Genomic DNA, 22,371 nt, shown 5'->3' with positions numbered 1-22,371 from the left:
GAAAGGCACGAGTCAGTTGATGTCGTCTATCTTGAATTTGCCAAGGCCTTTGATAAAGTAGATCATGGCCTTTTCTTGAATGGGCTTCATGACATTGGGATCCAAGGCAAGGTTCTCAATTGGATAAGAAGCTTCATTCAGGATAGGAAGCAAATTGTTAAGGTCGAGGGATCCCTTAGTGACATTCATGATGTCAAGTCAGGTGTTCCCCACGGCTACATCTTAGGCCCCTCTTGTTTTATAATGGTTGCCCCGCTTCAAAAGCTTAGCATTACTGCCAGTCTCTCTTCTTATGCTGACGATACAAAGTTAGTTTCTGGTAGGAATGGAATTTTAGATAGCATTCCTGATCAACCCTACATTCAAGGACTTGCTCGGTCTGCCAACTCAAATTCGTTGGTAGACCAAATATCATATAAAGATTGAAAGCTAATAAATAGACGAATTATAACCTTTCTTTTTAATGGTACTGGGGATTACATTCTCTGTAGCGGTTAGAAAAGCCCGTGAAAACCCAAACCAAATAAAAGAAAAAAGATTGGTAGATTTGCCTTCAACGACTAACTTTTATTTTGGAATGTTTCTTTGAAAATTTGATTTCTTTTTTCAAAGATGCAAAATGTACATATAAAGCATATATCATAAATCAATAACAAATGAAGGATTTGATTGGATGCCTCAACTAGCGAGTTCTGGATAAGGTTTATCTGACCGATTTCGTTCGAGTATATCTTCCCAGTGGACTCCTTTGAGGTGAACCTGGGAACTGATGATTTCCAGGGTTATTTTGGTGACTAAATCGCTCTGACGCATCCGCACTAGCCCTTCTCTCTGGTGGGAGTGGTTCTCCGGTGAGATGTACGTGAAGGGCGTTTCTGAACCAATATGGTGCTTGCTGCCACCAAGGAATCACAAAGGGATTAAATGCAGCTCTTGGATCATCGGGAGGAAATGGAGCCGTGCACAGAGTCACCAGTGTGACTAAACAGAGCAGAGACAACTTCATTTTGGACCTGAAAAGCCATGATTGAAGATTTCATAAGTATAGTAATAGGTATTGAGAATTTGATTCTGGCTCGTTGCATTGTTCATTGTCACTGCATTGCCCTAGGAAACATCATGTGTGGTGTAAAGTCCTCCAAAAATTGTGGGTCTGTTAGAAATCTCAATTTTAACTTTTTTCACGCTTTTATAACTACTTGCTTTATTTCCAAAATTTGTGTTCTACGGCCCAAGTTATTGATTTTCGTCCTCTTACTAATGTACTCTTAGATTTTTTCTATTACTATCTTTGGTCCGACTCAACATGTTGCCTTTAGTTATGACACTCTAAAAATTGTCCAATCAATAATCATTATTACTGGTAGACAGACACCCTTTAGATAATAAGCTTGTATCAAATCAGTTTTGGCATTATTGCTTACCCACCATAAAGTCTTGATTTCATTCGTTAGTACTAGAGACCGACAATTCTTGCATTGAAAAACATCATTCCTTTTTTCTCGCGATACACAATGTGAAAAATTGAATCGGTACGAGAAAAATAAAATGTCCTTGGGGAAGCAAAGAATATCCTAGCCAAGTGTTGAAAATACGATTTCCTACAGTGGCATTATTCTTTTTAACCATGCATTGCCTGTGTCCTTCCCTACCCTTCATTCTGTTGACCAGTTGTATCATATCCCATCTAAGGGATCAGGTGGCTAATTGAAGAACTCGTCTGGGTTGGAGTGTAGTTAAAACAGGATTCTTTCAAGAAACGAGGAAGTGAACGAATAATGGTTTCAGCTGTTCATCCCCCCTCCGTCTTCGTCTACGCGTCATGTCTTGATCTCTTTTCTTGGTTTGATTCAAATGCGACCGTACTTATCGATCAAACTTCCATCAAATCGCTCTTCAAAGATGAAAATGAACTCAAGGACGGAAAATGACAGGACACGTTCTGCAAAATTGTCACTACAGTCGAGTCATACTATGACCATCTTTCTCAAAGCTACATATTTTGGTTGGTAATGAAATTGCGCTGAGCTAGCTTAGAACAACGCTGGCTTCATTTTGGAGTCTAACTTCATTGAACACCGAAGGTCACATCCCCCCCCTTCCCCCTCACAACAACCCTCCTCCCCAAATGAGCACCTTTGGGGGCTATTTGCTTGTCTATCATTACCACGCCAATAGTTGCACCTATCCAGGGACTTCTAGAAATATCGGCCTGCTTTTGGTCATAGCCACTCTGAGCCACTTTTCAAATTCAAGTAAGAAAGAAAATAAGAAACGTAGATCTCTTCAATTAACGTTAGGTCAATTTTATATCATTTACATGCAAAGTCGATCGTTTCAAAGTTATGTTGTCAAAAGCTTATGTAGCTGACCAAGAGCAGGCCGAAAATTCAAATTTTATGTAATGTTTTCTACATAACTTTGAATATGTCTCCTGAGTTCCCTAAGCATAAGTTTGGGCTCAAACTTGGCTGAGTTCATCTATTCAACAAGATCTTGTAGTCGTATCATGTGCTTATTTGGAATAAGATGAGCGGTTTAGGAGATAGAATATTTTTGCATCCGTTTGCAGTCCATATCTCTAGAAGTCCGTGACCTATCCCATCACCCATTGGAAGCAATATTACTTGCAGACTTTTGTATGCTGTTACTACTTCTCTGTTCTTGGCTAGTTTCTCTAGTTTTTAACAACAATGTAGTCCTTGACAAATTACCTGAGTAGATGAATGTATGTTATGCTAGTTTCGTTCACCAAAACACTCCCATTTGCTGCAGGATATGAATACGTGTTGAAAGTACGACCACCGACCCTGAATAGTGAATAGTACACGCACTCTGAAGATGTGTGTGAACGTGAAAAATTGCGGAAGAACTGACGGTTTCGTATGGGATTTTGACTTGCGAGCTCTAACACTTCCGTCGGTCCAATCGTTGGCTGGTTGGTTTATTCAGTCGACAACGGGGAAGTCCGAATGGAATATCAGGCCTGTTGATCGTTGAAAAAAAGCTTTGAGCACCCGATCACCATTCCTCCAGGACTGGAAGGTGCGCTTACATACTTTAGGGGCGGGCATTGAGGCGTGTGAACGAAAATTTTGAGTCTTTTGAAAATACGACACGATGAATGAACTCATCGCGACATGAGCTGAGTCTTTGAACGAGATTTCGAGTTAAATTTAGCAGGCTTCAAAACTTAAACAGCTCTTAAAAGGGATGCTATGCGTTCATCTGTGCTTTTGCAGACTTTTTTCCCATCATAATAAAAAATATATTATTATCCATCCCATACTAGTAATCTGTATGGTCCTAGTGGTCTATCAACGAATTACAATGATTATATCGGGGTCACCCTTGAATTTTGGATTCATTTAGCATATTGTACATTTTTACATCTGAGTTTTGCTGTTGAATATTGAGATGAGTGGCATGCGTGCTCCTTTCTGGACCTTCTTCTCAAACATGGACGAGGCTGAAATAAAGATCAGATTTCAGGAACGGCGACAACCTCTTGTCAGCCTCGAGGTCACTGGATGTAGTCAGCCTAAATGGGATCTATAATGGGCTCCAATTAAGTCAGATCTGATTAGACCTCCATTGCCGTATCGGTAATAAAAGTTCATTTTAAGAGAGGCACTTAGGTGAGTGTTAATAAATCAAATATAGTTTCGAGATGCAAATTTGTGCCAAGTAATACTCGATCAACTGTTGAGGCCACTTTTTCATGGTCTATCCACAATGATCACAAAATCCATCTACTTTTAACGGATTCTCGTCCAATGGGCGCTTTGAGGGGGAACCATTTTACGAACTTCAAAGCCTTGTTTTTTTCCACTATCAAGTACTGTTTTTGTCTCTCATGGATTGTGCTGCTTCACGCAGATTATATACTTGCAGACAGTAAATAATTATTTGACATTTTATCAATAGCACTAAGTATTGTCGGTTGGTTTCAATAAATAAACTCGTTCCAAGACCATTTTTGAATGTGCATTCCAGTTCAGATTATATTAACCTGAAATCTCAACACATTCGCCTCTATCTGCTGGTGGGTTCTTGAAAATACGATTGAAAAGGTCAATTACCCTTTGGCTGTCATTCTAATTCAATGGTAACAGAATTGGCATAAAACATTTCTTCCTCCTCGTATCATCGGATCAAGTCGGGACGGAGCAGCATTAGCCTTGACAATCAAACTTCTTGAGGTGGTCGTTTCGAACAACAATGTTTTGTCAAGGGAGGTCGAGGTCACTCCAAGAAGGGTCTGGCCAAGAACAACAGAGCTTATATACGTACATCCTCTTGGCGCAAGGACCTTGACGGAATCAACAATCGACACACATGTGGTTGGCTGGAATCAGCTGGCCACTTTCATGTTAGAAATAACAGATTACCAATACATGGGATTTCAACAAGAAGCGATCAGTTTTTTTCTTGTATTTCTACTTCAAGGCAGACTTATCCACGAACTTCTAGAAATATGGACTGTGAACGAGCGTCCCGTCAAATCGGCCTGCTCTTGGTCATAGCAACTCTGAGCCACTTTTCAAATTCAAGTAAGAAAGAAAATAAGAAGCGTAGATCTCTTAAATTAAAGGTGGGTCATTTCTACATCACTTACTTGCAAAGTAGTTCGTTTCAAAGTTAAGTTGTCAAAAGCTTATGTAGCTGACCAAGAGCAGGACAAAAATTGATATTTTATGTAGTGTTTATTACATAAATTTAGCCATAACTTCTAAGGTCCCTAAGCATAGTTTTACGCTCAAATTTGGCCAAGTTCACCTATTCAACCAGTTCTTGCGGTGATATCATGTGCTTATTTGGAATAAAGTGGACGGTCTAGGAGATCAGATTTGCTTCCGTTCGCAGTCCATATCTCTAGAAGTCCGTGACTTATCTGACGTAGTGAGAATGGAATGAAGATGGTTTAACTATTACTAAATCGTCTTGGAATAATTCAAGCACTGGCTCGACAAACGTAGCCTTGGTCCTCTCGTTGCAAAATCATCAGCTTCAATTTGGACGGCTTTGGTATCAGTGACGGACCTAAAAGATGCAAAAATTGACCCCATCAACATTGCTCAACAAACAACATGAACGTAGACTAAAAGCGAAGCAAAGTACATCCAAGCCTCAAACAAGTAACAAGTAGGCACGCTTACTTTCAGTTCAATTTGCAAATAGAATCGTATGTCTCCTATGACGATACAATCTTGAGGTGTTTATCTTGTTTACCTAGTAGAAGTGTGGTCTGAAGATCCTCGTCAGCATTTGACGATACAAAGGTCCGATTGAAAATGGCTGGATACGGCTGCCCATTGGCCACGTCCAGTTCAAAATTCACATGGGGCCTGAGATCATTTGATAATCACTTCAGGGCGACTAGACCGAATGGCATTGAGAGTTTGTTGAGAAAAAATAAATAAACATATTGATCCCTTAAAAGATCTACGTACTTGAAGTGGATGGTTTCGATGGGTCAATAAAAACTTTTAGAACCAAATATGTGCATTCTTTGCATCGGTAATGATCAAAATGTCTTCAAATTACGTATTCTACAGATAGCAAATATTTCCACTTTTCAAAGACTTGGTAATTCACGTCCAAAGCTGTTCATAAAATTGTACATGCATTAGACAAGTGTTGACAATTTCCTTTTTCAAGCTTAAAAGACAAAAGGACTCAGATTCCCACTGACAAGACGGGATTTTTCCCTTTTTGGTAACCAGTTGAAACAATTGTCATAGATTCTTGGTTTTTTATCTCTACATTTTCTTGTTTTGCTCGTTCGTTTCCCATTTGATCGTGTCTAGTCACCCTAATTGGAAGGTCATGAAGAAGCGAAGAAGCCTCATGGTCAGTTTCTGGGCCTTGCCTGCGCTATCCGCGTATCCACCAATCATGTGTAATTCAATTGGCTCTTCAAAATCTGGAATGAATGATTCGATAAAAATGAAGCGACGCTTCCAAATTAGCTCAGCTCAACTTATTTACATACTATGATTTACATATGCTAAGATATCTTTGGTTTCCTCAATTTTATCTTAATTGAACTAATTCATCAACTGAATCACGTGGTAATCTTTGTGGCCATCTATGCTCTATTGCGTGTCTTGGATTCCTCCCTTGACAGACAAGGGAAATTTGAAAGGAGATCTACTACGTCAACGTGTTCAAAGCTGCAAGTAAATTTGTGACTTGCATAAGGAACATGTACAGTGACATTAAACTTCACTCTGCATCAAGTTGTAGCCTCAAAGTCAAACATTTTTCTTTTGTAAATGTTCTCAACGAGATCAAAATAATTATCTTGAGCAGAGGCGGTGGGTTATTGCTGGCATGTACCGTAGAACTGGATGAAAATATCAAGGTATCGGTTTATCCCAGGAACGAAGAAGCCCTTTGGTGAATGTTGTCGTCCTTCATGACTACATATCCATGTCATTTTAAATCAATATAGTTCTTTTTGACGAATGATCGACATTTCTAGTGCTTACCAAAGTTCTCCAGTTTGCTTCCGGTCATCTCGGCGTCCTCTAATTCCGACTCATCCCATTCCTCCCATTCATATTCGTTAGAGAAGTCCTCCGTGGACTCTGAGGTGACAAAATACTGATCTCGGACTCGTTCTAGGAATTGGGTCACGAATTGAACCAAGCGAGCTTCTTTAACATACTCATCAAAATGAGCAATCGCCGTCACCTGGGTGACTTGATGGTGCAGAACCAAGACGTGGCACGTAAGAACATCTTCTGTTCCACACCAAACGACTTTGGAGTCGTTAATGAAGCGATCGCCTTGGAAAGTGACGGCAAACTCTTTCTGGCGAACATAGAGAACCCCGTCGGGTTTGACGAATTTCTTCTTAGAATCGGCGAATTTTTTGGCGCCGGCCAATAAATCCGGATGGTCGAGATAGAACGCTTTGAGGTTGTCAATGTGGTTGATGGGGGAGTCGCAGAAGAGCAAGACCATGTCTAGATGGAACAACGACCACACAACGACGCACTCGAACTTGGAACTGAAGTCCAAAGAGAACACACAATCTTTAGCCTTGGACTAGGCTGGCTCAAGTTCAATCACATGGGATACTTCCTTGACGAGTACATATGGACATGTTTAGAAATTATTGTGAGGGTGGTGATTTAACCATGGACGTGCTTCGCTTTGCCGAAATCCCCTTGAATGATTATTGTTGTCATAATTGACCCCATGAATGACAAAGGAGGACTTTGGGGCACATTTCTTCATTTTCAAAATGTTAAGAAGTCCATAACAGCAACGAAGAACAATGGCTGTCGTCATCCGAACAACTCGTGCAACAGGATGCCTCAAAACATTTCAAAAAGTTATCATTTACAGAGTTCCAATTTCGGGAGACGCACGTTGAGACCTCTTCGCTGTTGAACAATTTTCGATATGAATTCCGCTCACTGGTGCTTATAGATTGGGCCCAAGCCCGAGAGCCCGAGGCTAACAACTCTTTTCTCCCAACCCATTTGGCACGAAGTCTTTTTGAATAATATTTTGTGAGAAACCCTTACTTCAAAAAGTTCAAAAGCCCCACCTCCCGGGGTTCCGAGAAGTCCGTGGCCTAAACAGTCTGTGCTTTATCCACCTCTATTTTCTCTCCTGTTTCTACACCCGGGTGTGCTCTTGCTTATTCCGGTTGGCATGCACTAGAAAGCTTCTCAGAGGCAACCTTAATTATCATCCTGACCTGACAGAGGCTTGCCTGGGCCCCCGTCTTTCGCATTCTTTCCATTTTTCATGCGTTCTTTCTTCCGTCCTCGCGCTTTTGGCTTAGCAGTGATGGAAAGATCAAGTAGCAACCTGTACTGATAATGTAGGCACTCGGAGTAGATTGATGGTAGGGGACATTTCCGTTGATAAACTTGGCATTGCATTGAAATATGTGAATAGAATAATTGAATTTATGGCCTTGCGTGAGGAACATCCCTTTTCCTTCTTTTTTTTGGCTAACTTCTTTATCGCTATTGGCAATAGAATCAATCATTCAACAACAAAAAAATGCATCTTTCATCTAACTTTGCTTTCATATGATATCTAGACCTAGGAAAATAAAGTTGGAAACCTTGTTTTTTTGCCTTTTTTGCCAAATTTTGGTCAAATTACCTAACTTGTCGTTTTTTGGTAAAAAATCCCTTTTCTGTACTTTTTTAACGTTTTTTATCCTTGTTCAAAATGGGAAGGATTGAAACGATTCTTTTAATTTAAAAAACAGCCACAGAACTTAAAAAGTGGTTATAAATACAACCAAGATTTTTGAAGAAAGTAAAAAACTGGTCATTACCAGGGCTAAAAAAGTTTTTTTTGGAGGTTTTGTCAGGCAAACAAGAATTTCTCAGAACCTCTAATTTTGATGAGAAAAATTGCATGTGTGTGTGTGGAGGGGGTTTTGCACTGTTTTTCATTAGCACGATACATTNGCTTCAAACTTTTGCAAAATTAGTTTTATGTTATTTTTGTTCATGTCATTTTTGCTTACACACAGGCTTATACCTTTGGGCTTAAGAAATTGTTTTCCTGTTCTCAAGGGAACTTAATTTTTGTGAGGGTTGATAGTTTGCTTGATTTTAAATCAAGACTTCCAATGGTTGTGAATGACGCATAAAGGAATCTGTGAATTAGAATTCAACACGATCTCAATTAATAGAGCTATTCCAAGAACTTGTTACACTTTCAGGTTTTGCACTGTTTTTCATTAGCACGATACATTCAATTTCTGAAAATTATGTCATTTGCAATAGAACCTTACAGCCCCCGAGAACCCCGGCTAGTTAGAAAAATGAAGTCCAACTCTCTTCTTTCTCGGGCTCCTTCATTGTTCAATTTGCTGCCCTCAAATATTCATAGGGCTTATGTAGGCGTTAATCCTGTAGCAGGCTTTATGTCAGACTTGGACAAGTTTTTGACTAAAATTCCTGATCAACCTTATATTCAAAGGTAGTTGATGGTCGTGAACCGGTGAATAAATAGATATTTATTTCATTGAGGGACAGGCATTTATACAGAGAAATGGATGGATCATTGAGAGTATGGATTGAAGGGGGAGAGCAGAATGACTAGACGAGACGAGAACATAACATCCCCCTTCCATGGGGGCAGGCTGGGTAATTACATTTTTTTGGGTTTGTTTTTTCACGGGCTTTTCTAACCGCTACAGGGAATGAAATCCCCAGTACTATTAAGATGAAAGGTTATAATTCGTCGGTTTATTACCTTTCACTCTTTATATGATATTTGGTCTACCAATGAATTTGAGTTGGCAGACCGAGCTAGTCCTTGAATGTAGGGTTGATCTGGAATGCTATCTAAAAATTTGTCCAAGTCTGAGTTGAAAGATGCTACCGGATCAACAAGGCCCACGTATTCCCTATGAATATTAGAGCAAAGTAACAAATGAAAACAATGAAGGAGCCCGAGAAAAAAGAGAAGTGGACTTCTTTGTTCGAACTAGCCTGGATTCTCGAGGGCTTGAAGGTCCTCTCAAAACGCACATTAAGCCTCGGCGGTCACTAAATCCTGGGTTGGGACAAAGCTCATGGATGCTTTGAAGACGTACAGTATCAGATGCCTTTCGTACCTTCTCTGAACACTGTTCAGTCTCAACTTTTTTAGTCTCTCCCAATATGAGAGCTCTCTCAATCATGTGATGTTCCTAGTGAAACATTGTTCATATGATTTCAGTTGGTTGAAAATAGTTTTGACCACCATTCAACTTGTTAAAACATTGGTGCAATGAAGATTTGAATTTAATCGCGACAACTTTCGTCATTTTGAATTTAGGGTTTGTCTGAATTGGTACAAAACATATTGATAACTTTGTTTGTTTGGAGGAGAAACACTGTCTGTTGGGTTTCTTGGGGGTTCATCGTTTCACCTTCGCATTGCCTATGTGGCTAACGTCGAGATGACGTTCTTTCCTTTCAAAATCTTTACTTGTCACAATCTCCAAGAACTGATGTGCTCAAATTGGCTATAAATTTCTTCTGATTTTGCGATGACACAGTTTGATCGATTTATTGTGGTCACCTTTGGTGTACATTGAGCCATTGAGCCCATTTTAAAAACAGGAAGCCGGAAGAAAATGGACGGAAGAAGCGATTAGTTTTCACGCAACCTGTAATTTCTTCGCTTGTCGCTCTCGTTCGCTCAATCACTTTGGATTGGATGGTTGGAAAAGGGTGTCTGACCACTCGAAAACTAGGGCCCATATTGTTGGGCATGAAATCAAGATCAATTCAATGTCATATAATTGAGCCAAACTCAGAGTGTTTGTAATGTTTTGGTATCTGGTTGTTATCTTATCCTGTGATTCTTGGATCTGGTAGCTGGTTTTTTGGGGGCCGTTTTTTCAACCCTGTTTAATGATTTTAGACACCCTTGAACTTCATCACGTTGTTCATAAAGATATTTATAATAAAGAGAATACATTATTATAAGAAACTTAACGCTTTAGATTGGAAATAATCAGATTGCTTAGTGTTTCAGTCGAATCAACACTCTGGGTTTTCACTATTTCTCCACTTTCCGTTTCCGGTTTGTTTGGTTAAAGTTTGGCATCACTCTGGTTTTTAGCATTATTTGCATGGTCAAAACATTTTAGCATTTTTGTAGGATTATTTCACTGAAAAAAATGACAAAAAGGGAAGAAAAGCAAAAAAAAACTCACAAGGCAACTGAACTTGGCGGTGTTAAAAAAGACCTTTCATTGGCTTTATGTGTCATTCCATGAAATTGATATGCTGTAGCCACAAAGCGATTTTCATTCCAATGTTTGCTTCACGTAGGACATGTCAAGTAAAAGGAATTCAAGGAAAAATGGGGTACAGCACCTTGACTTTGGGCATATTGGGGAAGGAGAACTAGGACAAACATTACAGCTAACTCGCGCCATCCGCTCATTGAATTTTCAATAATCAAATGATTTTGAGTGAGGTGCGTTATGCAACCAAACAAAATGAATATGATTGGTGTAATTTGGTAAATGCACTATCAAATTAGCTCAATGCCACAATGCTACTTGCTTAGAAAAGCAGGTGAAATGAAATAAATGTCAAAATTCAAAAATTGGCTGGGCATGTTGTCTTTGATTTTACTCGATGGATTAAATTCTGTTGTTCATGAACACGTTCACTTAACAAGCCCTATTAAGTAAGCAAAATAGTTAATTCTAGTTCCTTCTCAATTTAAAGGGAGGTTTAGCCAAATTAATAAGATCGTTTCCTATTGAGGGTTGGCTAACTTAAGAAATTGATTGAAATGGTCAGTGTGTGCACAAGGACCGAGTTGCAATCGTTAAGTAAATGTAAGTTTGGGTTAATTTCATTGTATTCTTAAAGTAAACTTATATGTTTTGGTTAATTGTATTGCATTCCAAAAAGTGCTCCCCTTCCACACATTTGAGGTAAACCAAATTACAAGTTTGAAAAATAGGTAAACATATTCAAAATGAAATAGATTGACAACAATGGAGCTTTTTGGATATAGATGCTTATTGGAGCTTTTGCTAGTGTCTGTTTTGAAGTATGATGCATGCAACAAATCAATCTATCTTATATCCAAGATCTAATCTCACCCAAAAAGAACATCTTTTGACCATGCGAACAATTTTAATTGTGTGTAAAAAATCTTGTTCAAAATCCTGAAAAAAAAATTTTTCTGCTCAAATAAAACTTCTGTCACTTTTTGTTGTCCCCTTCATAGTCTAAGGGTTCAAAATAATGAGAATGTCAAAAACACGACTGTATCAATTCTTACTGCAAGATTTTTCTATAGATTTTTGTGATTCTTATTTTCCCTACATTTTACATATCCTCGAAAAGTAAAACATTTAAAAAAAATGCCTGAACATTCCCTGTCATAGGGTGCCAATAATAATTGAATTCTGAAACCGAAATCATTTATAATCACCAGTAAGAATTTGTTTTTTTTTTCATATAAAAAGTAGCATTATTCTAGCATTTTCAAATATCAATTAGCATTTTTTTAGTATCAATTTTGCACGAGGTAACATCGCCGGCTGAAAAAAGTCTGGCCAGCCTGACGACAGTTCCCATTGCCCTTACTGAAAGAACTGACGAAAACTGTACACACGTTCAGCATTCTTGCCACCTGTCAAGCCATGGCTGCTTAATCAGTGCTGCCAAGGTGCATGCGCACATGGCATGGAGAAAAAATCTGGCATACTACATTTACATGTAGGCCCAAGTGTTGGGCTAATGTTTTGAGTAACAAGGTTATCTATAAGGCCCTTAATCTCGATTAGATAATAATCATGCTTTTTAGATGACTTGAAAAAATATCAGATGTAATGCAATGAGGCAAAACAATTGAAATCAGTTGTGCTTTTAATTTAAAATGTTTGTCTTTATTAGGGTGCTACTGGGGGTAAGGTTTTAAGAACGTATTTTTTTTCCTGGATGGTGGTCCTAATATAACAAGTGCTCTGTCAACTCCTGCCCTTGATGTTATTTGGTTGTGCGCTTGACAAAGGTCTCGTCCCTTTATCAGCAACAATAGAGACGTGTGAAGAACTGGCTCTGATTTCAGCTGTGTGGGCAAGCCAGGCTCGGCCACAATCGCGGCAAAAACTACCATGAGTTTCGCACATCCAGTGCTTCCAAATCTTCATTGACAAAATTGTTTGCCATTGTAGGATATCATTTGACAATTATTTTGAACCATTTAAGTCCAACATTCATGAGATGTCATATCATGGCAAGTGACCAAAAACATGCAATAAAGGCAAACAAAAAATTGGTGCCAACATCATGTCATCTGTTAGAAGCATGGTAACACTTACTTAATGGTAGAACCAAAGGCCGCCCAAGTATGAAATCCCAAATCTTTACACTTCTTTATGGTGCTTTACCTCCCTGACGTCACTGCTTGAAGTAAACAATGCTAACGTGACTTCAAAACCAACTAGTAGGACATTGTCTTTGAGTCTTCAGTTATGGTTGATGATTGAAACGGTCATAACTCAGTAACTAGGTATTTTTGAGGCAAAATGTGAACACAAAAAGTGGCAGAAAAGCAAGCCAAATTACAGTTTACTAATTTTTTGTTCAAGTTAGGTTCACTTTGAATTTGCAAAGAGCAAAGTATGGTCTGGGTATGACATTGGAATGACAACCAACTACCCTGGCAATTATACTGTCATTCCATAATTGAAAGAAATATGCCAGTAGTTTTTCACATTGAAAGCAAATTTTAGTTTAGTTTGATTTAGTTTTAGACAAACCCAAAGTAAAAAAATATGTGGCATCAAATAATTGGATTTGATGATTTTGATCTATGTTTTTTTCAGTTGTAACATAAGTAACATCAATTATTTTGAATACGTAACGCAGTATTCTACAATTTGTCGAAAGTTTTACTTTTCATCTCATGAAATCAGCTGTGAATTCATGTAAGCAAATAAAATTTGAAAAAAATATGGTTAGTAGGTGCTTAGCGTTCATTTTGTAGATAAGAAGAAGTTTTGTTAACATTTAAGCAAGATTTTTGTGTCTAGCTAATGAAGTAAATAAGCATTATAGTACATACTTTTAAATTCCTTGAAAGTCTGCATATGCATTTTTGCTATTTGTTAGGTTTATATCCAATGAGTTGCAATCTTACACTGCCCATGGACGACTTGAATGTGTGTCACTTGGTGAAAAAACTATTTGAAAACTATTGAGTAAAAAGATGTTTTTATCGATAATAGGTTTCATCATTATTCCATTTTACGCTGAATTGTAATCATACTTGGGTGAACTTTGTTGAGGGTCAAATAAGTTTTTGTTTCATCGATATCACAAATTTGGGAAAGGATCAGTCACCTGTTGACCGAGAATCTGGCCAAATTTTCAAAACAAAGGAAGGTGAAGCTCTGTAGGGTGTTATCAAGTCCTTGAGCTGGAATAATAATATGTGTCTGGAAGTCTTCTCCGGAAGGCCAGATTCAATCACTCACTTTCTGCTAAGAAAAGCTGCTTTTGAAAATAGTGTTTTCTAAATATATAAAAAACAATATCATTTCAACCCTTATCAACCAATAATCATACAAAAGCCATGACTAGAGGACCATGCATTTTTAAATCTTTTTTTTCGTCTGCCTTTAAGCTGTTCAGCTTTACATCCCGTATAGTTCCATGTTGCTATATATTGATCCCATTGTCCTGGGATATCGTAAACCCAATCTGCCTTGTTCTGGCATATTTTAAGAAGCATTCTGGCATACTCTTAGCTCAAGGATCTGGCAGTGCTGACCCCCACGACCATAGTCTGGCAGTCATCGCTACTAACTCTCCTCTCGGCGACCGACATACAACACACCAGCAGACTTGGACCGAGCCACGGCCTGATTGTCAGAGCCTTCATCCAGCCCTGAAGTGGCCTCTGGGTAGCCAAGGCCTGGGAACTTTTGGTTTGACTCCAACCTTGGGAAGAATTGTTGACGTATTCACCATGGCCAGTCCCAAGACCCGAAGGGCTTTGTCGGATCTTCGACCAAAAGACGACAATAATGTAAGAAGTATCTCTGCTGTTTGAACCCGCCTCCGAAAACCATATGGCAAGATTAGTGACCTTGATCATGATATATTCATCCATCATATATATCGGGCGGGGGGGGGAATGCTCTTTTTAGGACTGATTTGGGGGCAATAATTGCTGAATGACCTTGTAAGTTTGTATTGATTGTCTGATTACAAATCAGATCTGAACCTAGGTGGATCAACTGGCGTAACCTACTGTGGTCTAAAGACATTCCAAATCTTCTTAAGCACGAACTCTAAATTGGACCTTTCTTAGGCCTGTTTTTTTAAAGCGCTAACCTCGGAGGTAGGTGGGCTTGGACATTAACCCGTATGAATGCACACTCATTAAAATGGTGCGTAAATGCTCATTCTGGGTGACGTCTAAGCCTTCAATCAGAGGAACGGGGGTTTAAGAAACTCGCCTCTTGAGGCTAACTTGTCTCGCTTTGCCCGTTGGAAGCAAATATAGGATCCCCAAACCATGCACTTCATTTTATCTGGTTCCCGCCCAATCCGAATCGGAAGATCCTCATATAGATGATTTTTACCTTTTCAGAAATGTTTCGAGTGCAATACCCACAATCCTCAATGGGTGTCAGTCACGTACGGAATCTGGATCTGCCTGGAATGTTCCGGCCAACATCGTGGCCTGGGTGTTCACATGAGTTTTGTGCGATCCGTCACCATGGACAAATGGAAAGAGAGTGAGTTAAACAAGATGAAAGTGGGTGGGAACAAGAAGGCCAAGGATTTCCTCACTGCCAGGAAGGATTGGAATGCCTCGGCGCCCATCAAGCAAAAGTATCATAGCAAAGCTGCGGCTCTCTACAAGGACAAGGTAGCTTGCCCGAGTCTAAAGTGAATTGGTCAAACCATATTTGACCCGCGAACTTTCCATTGATATGATAGATCCTGGTGGAGTCGCAAGGTGGCTTTTGGGATGAATCCAAATCGGAAGCTCAGAGTTACAAGGCTCCTTTACCGTCGGGATTGAGCTCATCTGGATCTAATGCCAAACTAGGAACTAGTCAGAGCTGCTCCAATTTCCAATCTTCTTCCAGTGGAGGTGGATATCAAAATGGATCCGATTTCAACAGCCCTGAGTTTAAGGCCCAGAAAGAGGATTTCTTCAGCCGAAAGCAGAATGAGAATGCCAGTCGACGCGAGTACGTGTGACAAGTCAAACCCGGCACGCGAGCATGGCTCATCCGATACCTTACCTTATTTTTAGTGACTTACCTCCATCGCAAGGTGGAAAATATGCCGGATTTGGTAATGCTGCTAGTTCTGGTCCAACGCGGTCGATGTCTACAGACTTTTATGAAAATTCCATGGGAGGATTAACTACCGTGAGCATCGATATTTAGGAGGAAAAAAACTTAGGCAATGCATTTTCTGAAGGACGATTCTTGTGTTTTGATAGAGTCTTTCCGCATTTTCCATGGGTGCTTCCAAGCTCACGGGTCGCGTGGCCGAAGTCGGATGGAAGTTTACGGATATCGCATCGCAAAAGGTCTCTGAAGTATCTGAGTCTGTTTCTGGGAAAGTAGGTCTTTTCTTTTCGTTTTTTTTTTGATTGAACCGTTGTTCATCCGTTGATTTCGTTCGTCTTTTTATTTTTTGCATATTTTTTATTTACTTAATCAGGTGAAAGAAGGCCAGATTCTCAATGATCTGTCGAGTCAAGCGACAAACATTGCTGGATATGTAAGTAAAAATAGACATTTCTTTGCTTGTTTCTTTATCTTCAGTTTTCTTCAGTTCATGTGCTATGCGTCGAATCGTCATAAATTTGCAGGGTTTTTTAACGATTAGAGAAATATTATGAATCATACAATAAGAAGGCTTACGGTTTCTATTTTTAGGTATCTGAAGTTGGAAAAACGGGATTTGCAGGTTTTTCCAGCTTCTGGGGCGGCAACAAACGCTCCGAGTACGAGTCATATGAGAATTCGTCTTTGAACGCCAGGTAAGAGCAATTTTCTATTACCCGTCCATGCTCAGCTCCAGAGAAGACAAGAAAATGTGGCTTTGCTTTTCATTTATTAGTTTCAATTTTGACTTTGTAATGCAGTTCCTCAAAGTTACTAGTCTCCCAGGGCCAGAGCCACTTTAGTAGTTTAGCATCGGGAGTAACTATACGTGTTTACGAGCCCGCATCGCAGCGGCGAGATCAGTTTTCGTGAAGGAGGGTTGAGCAAGGGACCTTGGATTCAGAGACGCGCGAGGTTTGCCAAGTGGCTCCACTTTAAAAATGTAAACGATCGGTAGAACTAAAAAGTTTCCAAACAGATTTTGAACTGATGCGCTGTATAAGAAAGAGTTGTATTAGGTATGGGATCATTGAATATTTTCTTCAAGGACACTGCCAAATTTCACCTGAAGATCAGCTGATTCATGGATATGGCATTTTAGATTGTTACTACTATTTTGTTACCATCTAGATCCTTTCTGAACCCATTTTTTCATAAGATTAGATTGCTATAATATTTAATTAGATTATTCCGATTAACATTATCACATGTGTGCTTCCTTAGTCGATCAAGAAACAAGTCCCTTGATACTTTACAATGTAATTTGTTGGACACGGTAGTACTTTCTTTTTTGAGGTGCTTTAGTCCAACTTGAGACTGGCAGCATGCGAAAGATCAGTGCGTCAAGTACATTTTATTGAGAAATACCACACTAATTCAATTCTAATGACAAAAGACACTCTTAACCCTGTGGAATGAGTTGGTTGAATCCATGGTGGATCAAGTTTGTCATAAATCATTCAAAGCTTTACCCTATTATACAATGCAAACGTGTGACCTCTTTTTAGAAGCGACTGACTCCTTGTTGAGAAGGTTTCCAAACAAAGCCCATATTCTTTGACATTTGGCCGCCAAGCTCGGTCTGCCAACTCAAATTCGTTGGTAGACCAAATATCATATAAAGATTGAAAGGTAATAAATAGACAAATTATAACCTTTCTTTTTAATAGTACTGGGGATTACATTCCCTGTAGCGGTTAGAAAAGCCCGTGAAAAACCAAACCAAAAAGAAAAAAATCAGATCGATCAAATTTGATGACATATACTCAACCTCGCGTATCTATGGCTAGAGCATCTATAGGGTGAGTCACCTTTCTGTCACCGGGTGAGAGTGGTCTAATAGATATAATAGATATTATCCGGGAAAGTCTAGGGCAACACGTAACAGAACTCTCTGCTCGCCTCGAGGCGCATCAAGGAATCTCAGAGAACCTCAAGTGCCATCCCAACGACGTCAAAAAGCTCAACGAGACCGGCCAAGAGCCTAAGTATCACAATAGAAGTTTCCTCTCATCAGGCCTTTCAACTCACCCAAGGGATTTGTCACTTAGTTGTTTGATTCGGAGGGACGTTGTCGCCCTTGCCAAATTCGCTGCAATGACGTGATTGTGGAATTTGGATTGGCAGTTACGGCCTCCTGGTACCTCGCCAGATCTACTTTTCATTTTCTTATACTTTCAATGTGATGCTTAAGGTTCTGACCGGTCTCTTTGCGCTTTTTGAAGTTGTCGACGGTTTGGGGGTCGAAGTTGAGGTGCTCTGTGACTCCTTGGTTCACTAAGGACAGCAGAGAGTTCTCAACCTCTCATTCTACTCTAGAACTGAGATTTTAAGCCACGAAGTTGTCAAAACCAGTGCCATGTCAAAAAAGAGTAAGAGTAATGTAATCCCTGGTGCCGGTGATGAAGAGGTGAAGTTCTAGCTAGATTTTGAATGGAACACACACCAAATTTAGAGGCTCTAACCTAATTACCACTTTTGACTTACCTCTTACTGTAGGTCTTCGAATCTTTGTGAACTATTTTGGTTTTTTTTTCTTGTGGCACTAGATCTATTTGTACCTATTGGAAGACTTGGACGAGTGAACCTTTCTACGTCATGGCAATTCCCCAGTTTAATTGATGCAATTAATAACTCATGTATTCATGCTTATTGTCAAGCAATTTGCTAACGGTTACTTCAGGTTGACCAGATTTAGGGAAAATGCCTTAGGTTTTGGAAGTTTTAGGAACACAATGTCCAAATTAGCTACCTTTTTGCTCCCATTGTAGCCTGGTTAATGCCCAGGTTTTTCCAATTCGCAATCTAGCTTCTTGTTGATCAAACTAGAACTTTTACTCAAACATTTTCTCGATTTGCATTTTCTCGAGTCTGGGGTTTTGGTGCGCTGATGATTTGGTCATCCTGGGTTTCTTGGTTCTCTCTACCCACGCGACCTCTGACGGACAAACAATCCCCCACGTGTGCCATTGGGCATAGATTTCTAGACGCTGGATGTCGGAAGACCGACCACTCGGTTGGCTAAACAGTATAATAAAACGGTTTGTGATCTATTCCTAAGAGACCATCCATTGTACTGTTTCGCCATCCGAGTGGTCGGTCTTCCGATATCCAGTGTCTAGAAATCTATGCATTGGAACACACATCATCAGATGGCAGGCAGAGCGAGAGAGCTGCTCTGACTGGGTAACGAACAAACAAAACAAGAACTCTTTACTTATTGAATGTTGTGTTGGTGTCAAATTCCTTGCAAGCATTTATCAACAACCTTGCTTAGGAGCTGCTGATTGATTGGAAAAAGTTATTCACAATCGCCAACTGAGCAAGTCTAAGAAAGACTCTTAGGCGGTAATTGAAGCGTCCATCGGACCCAATCCAAGACACCCCAACCAATGTCCTGAGTTTTCCCCCTCTACGAGCCAATGCATCAACTTCCAATTCCTTTGGTATCACAACTCGTTTGTAAAGTTCCGTCTAATCGAAGTAATGACCACAGATTTCGCGTTATCGTCTCAAATTCATCCGGAAGCCGATATGCACGATAATCTAATTGAAAAAGGGGGAAAAACGTTGTTCAAACTTCGCCAGCTGCTCTACCTCCACTTTGCCTTGGATATCCTTGTCTCAGTCATCTTTTTATCGCGGGCTCCTGGTTCGGTTTCCTCCATGTTTTGCCCCGTTTAGTCCTCTCTACCCTCGTTCGTTCTTCCCTTGAGAGAAAATTATCGCTTCTCTCCTTGTCGACGTCCGACGTCCGTCCACTGAAACGGATCGAGATCCGAAAGAGAGGGCTGCCCTGGCTCGTCATTCGCCTCTGAATCCCAGCTTGAAAGGTGGTGGGACCTTCTACTTGTGTTGTGTGTACCAATCCATCCGAAAATCATCGTCTGGTTAGGGCGGCATTTGGTATTCCTCCTCTTCTCTTCCTCAAGAGGACAGCTGCAACCCGAGCACGGCGTGGTGCATTTACAATAAACACATTCATAGGAGCCCGGAGAGCTTCTCATGATCATTGTGAGGGGACATCAGTCAGGCAATGGGGAAGGAGAGTCCAGGAAGAGATCCCTATTGTTATAGCCAGTTATACAAGAGCAACTTCTCTCTCGAACTCCATGACTAAATGTGTGTGATTGACAAAGTGTTGTGCGTGCTTTAAATATCATCAACACTCTGCTCTAGAATTCATGGATCCTAGTTGTTTGGCTATGTGTTTGGGTTGAAACGACCAATCTGTGAGTCATTTTGAGAACCGTTCAAGATGGACAAGGTGTTTGGTCGATTCCAGAGGTATTTCAGTGGGAGTGGGAACGGTCATGGATCGAATAGCATGGTCACATCCTCGTCGTCGTCGAATGATGACCGAGAAGGTAGTGATATTGAGGACGATTTCGATGACTTTAGTACGGAGCGATCCAGATTCGGATTTGGCTTACTCGAGCGTTCGTATGCGCCGATTTCCACGAAAGATTCTCGAAACCAACACGGTCTGGATCACAAAACGGGATTTTTCTCCCAATCTCCTAGTAATATTGACCAGCAAAAGAAGTATTACCCGTCACCGTCAAAATTAGACAGGTAGGAGTACAACAAGAATAAGTGTTACTTTACAGGGCGACAAGACATATTTTCGATAAGCGTTTTTCTCCCATGCTGTCGAATATTCCAAAGCTGAAGAAAGAACTTCCCTCCTCGGGCTTGACATTTGGAACATTTAGAAGCTGAAGAATGCTGCTGCAATAGTTTGTTTTCTCCCCCCTTCTCTTTTGAGGTCCGTAGCGTGGGCTTCACCGACCTTGAAAACTGAACGACCTTCATGATTGCATTTCTCGTGGTAGCTTCTGAAGACTTGAGACAGGAGAGGCTCCTCCTGAGTCGTCATCGTTCCAATAATGATAATGTTGTCCCATTGAATGCATGTCCCTTAGCAACGTAATGGAATGGAATAATGCTCCTTTTCCGACTTCTTGGGGAGTGTTTCAAAGTCTTTGATTGCTAAGTGCAAAGGTTAGATTGTTTAACCTAATCCATTAAGGAGCACAACCTCAGCGCTCCTAAGATGGAGTTCCAAGAAATGTCTTTAAGGTCCATGCTTGAAAGCCATAAAGAGTGAGTGTTTGGCCAATACAAGGGACTTCTTAACTGGGTGTTATTGTGGCTGCCCGTCGTTCACGAGCTTCAGTTGAGTCGATTTATGGAAAAAGGACCCCTCTAACCGAAGGCAATGTATGAACAACACTTTCTCGACATGAATTTGTTTTCTTTCTTACTTTCCAGTGGCAACACGAGTAGCAGTTACCACACCCAATCACCGAGTGAAGGAGGAGGCCTAGGCGGGAGCTTTCAAGGCTTTTCCGACAATGATGGAAGGTAAATCAACAATCTGGTTTCGCTTCAGTCTCTCATGGAGGGATTCACGATACCAAGAGAAAGAATGATTCCATGAAAATTGACACATTGCAGGAAAGGATCCGAGGATTGGGCATCGGACTGGCAGGATAACTCTTGGCAGGACGATGGAGAGGCCTCAAAATCCCGGAAACCCGCCAAGTCTTCGAGCGTAAAGAAGGCGAATCCGGATCCCTTGATCGACTTTGGCAGCGAGCCACCACGTGCCAAGAAAGCTTCCCAAACTTCGACCAAGAAGTCAAACGATAACTGGGGTGACAATTGGGGTGATGATGATGCTTGGGAGTCCTTGAACGAGAAGTGATCCGTCCCATTGGATTTAGTGGATCCCCGCATTTCCCTGGTTTTTACCCATATGAATTTTATACGTTGAAGACATGGATTTTGATGGCAATTCTTGCCCCTCTAATCGCTTGGATATCATTATGTTACTTTTGGTTGAATACAAGATAAATCGTAACTAGTGTAACTGAGGCAAGAATGCTGGTTTTCAGGCGGGTTTCGCCCGCAACCTGTGATGTTCGTTTGGAACGTTTTGTTTGCTTTTGGATCGTTTTCGTGGCAAATAACAGACTTGATGCCATAAACGTAACGGTCAGAAAATTGGTTCAATTTGACACTTCATCGGGCATATTTGGGCAAAAAATCTTTGCTCGCTATTTCTAACATTAAGATTATAGAGGATCATTGATCGATGCCTTAGTGAAAAAACGACCAAACCTCAGCTGTGAACAATATTTTGACAAATTTTCATACAGTGAAAAAAAAAGCGAAGAATGAAGAAGCTATGCTAGCTATTTCGATTTCCGCAAAATCCTTTACTTTGACCATACACTCGTAAAGGTTCATGTTTTGGCTAGTACTACAAGTTAAAGTCGTTTGTCACAATAGTATCAGGCATGATATGATAGATAGAAATTCGTTTTTTGTCAAGCCAAAAAGCAACATTAACCACCGTGAAAAAGAAAAGAATAGTCTGCCTATTTTTGCCCAGTAAAGCCAACAAAGTACTTATTGAACAACATTTTTTTATAACATACCTCTACGTTGCCATAACTCATATTGCCTTACAAGCCCAACTTAAGACGTATTTTGAAAAAAAC

General features: G+C 40.2%; 2 protein-coding genes and 1 long non-coding RNA gene across 5 annotated transcripts; 1 reads left to right on the top strand and 2 right to left on the bottom strand.

Annotated features, from left to right (window-relative positions):
• Positions 1 to 530: 530 nt before the first annotated feature.
• On the bottom strand, positions 531 to 5,330 carry LOC131885529 (uncharacterized). The gene is made up of 4 exons (XR_009373851.1): positions 5,233 to 5,330; positions 4,083 to 5,043; positions 2,715 to 3,469; positions 531 to 1,013 (listed from the first exon to the last, which is right to left on the bottom strand). It is a non-coding gene; the product is annotated as an uncharacterized LOC131885529 (long non-coding RNA).
• LOC131885528 (uncharacterized) lies at positions 5,321 to 7,057 on the bottom strand. Its single transcript, XM_059233592.1, has 3 exons — positions 6,495 to 7,057; positions 5,815 to 5,926; positions 5,321 to 5,379 (listed from the first exon to the last, which is right to left on the bottom strand). The coding sequence occupies exons 1-3, from the start codon at positions 6,970 to 6,972 to the stop codon at positions 5,355 to 5,357; spliced, it is 615 nt and encodes a 204-aa protein (XP_059089575.1). The 5' UTR covers positions 6,973 to 7,057; the 3' UTR covers positions 5,321 to 5,354.
• Positions 7,058 to 14,290: 7,233 nt separating this feature from the next.
• Positions 14,291 to 21,737, top strand: LOC131885187 (ADP-ribosylation factor GTPase-activating protein 1-like). Of its 3 annotated transcripts, none has more exons than XM_059233140.1 (9): positions 14,291 to 14,538; positions 15,106 to 15,387; positions 15,459 to 15,715; positions 15,781 to 15,898; positions 15,973 to 16,062; positions 16,197 to 16,256; positions 16,415 to 16,518; positions 21,137 to 21,229; positions 21,323 to 21,737. In XM_059233140.1, the coding sequence occupies exons 1-9, from the start codon at positions 14,479 to 14,481 to the stop codon at positions 21,570 to 21,572; spliced, it is 1,314 nt and encodes a 437-aa protein (XP_059089123.1). In that variant the 5' UTR covers positions 14,291 to 14,478; the 3' UTR covers positions 21,573 to 21,737. The 3 variants fall into 3 exon arrangements, with proteins under 3 accessions (XP_059089123.1, XP_059089124.1, XP_059089122.1); XM_059233139.1 differs by having other exon boundaries at positions 14,293 to 14,538; positions 15,973 to 16,095; XM_059233141.1 differs by lacking the exon at positions 16,197 to 16,256.
• The last annotated feature ends 634 nt before the right edge of the window (positions 21,738 to 22,371 follow it).

Source organism: Tigriopus californicus, chromosome 8, assembly GCF_007210705.1.
Source record: "Tigriopus californicus strain San Diego chromosome 8, Tcal_SD_v2.1, whole genome shotgun sequence".
Classification (NCBI taxonomy): Eukaryota; Metazoa; Arthropoda; class Copepoda; order Harpacticoida; family Harpacticidae; genus Tigriopus; species Tigriopus californicus.
Note: the sequence above shows the minus strand (reverse complement) of the source record. Positions and strands in the feature narration are given on the sequence as shown.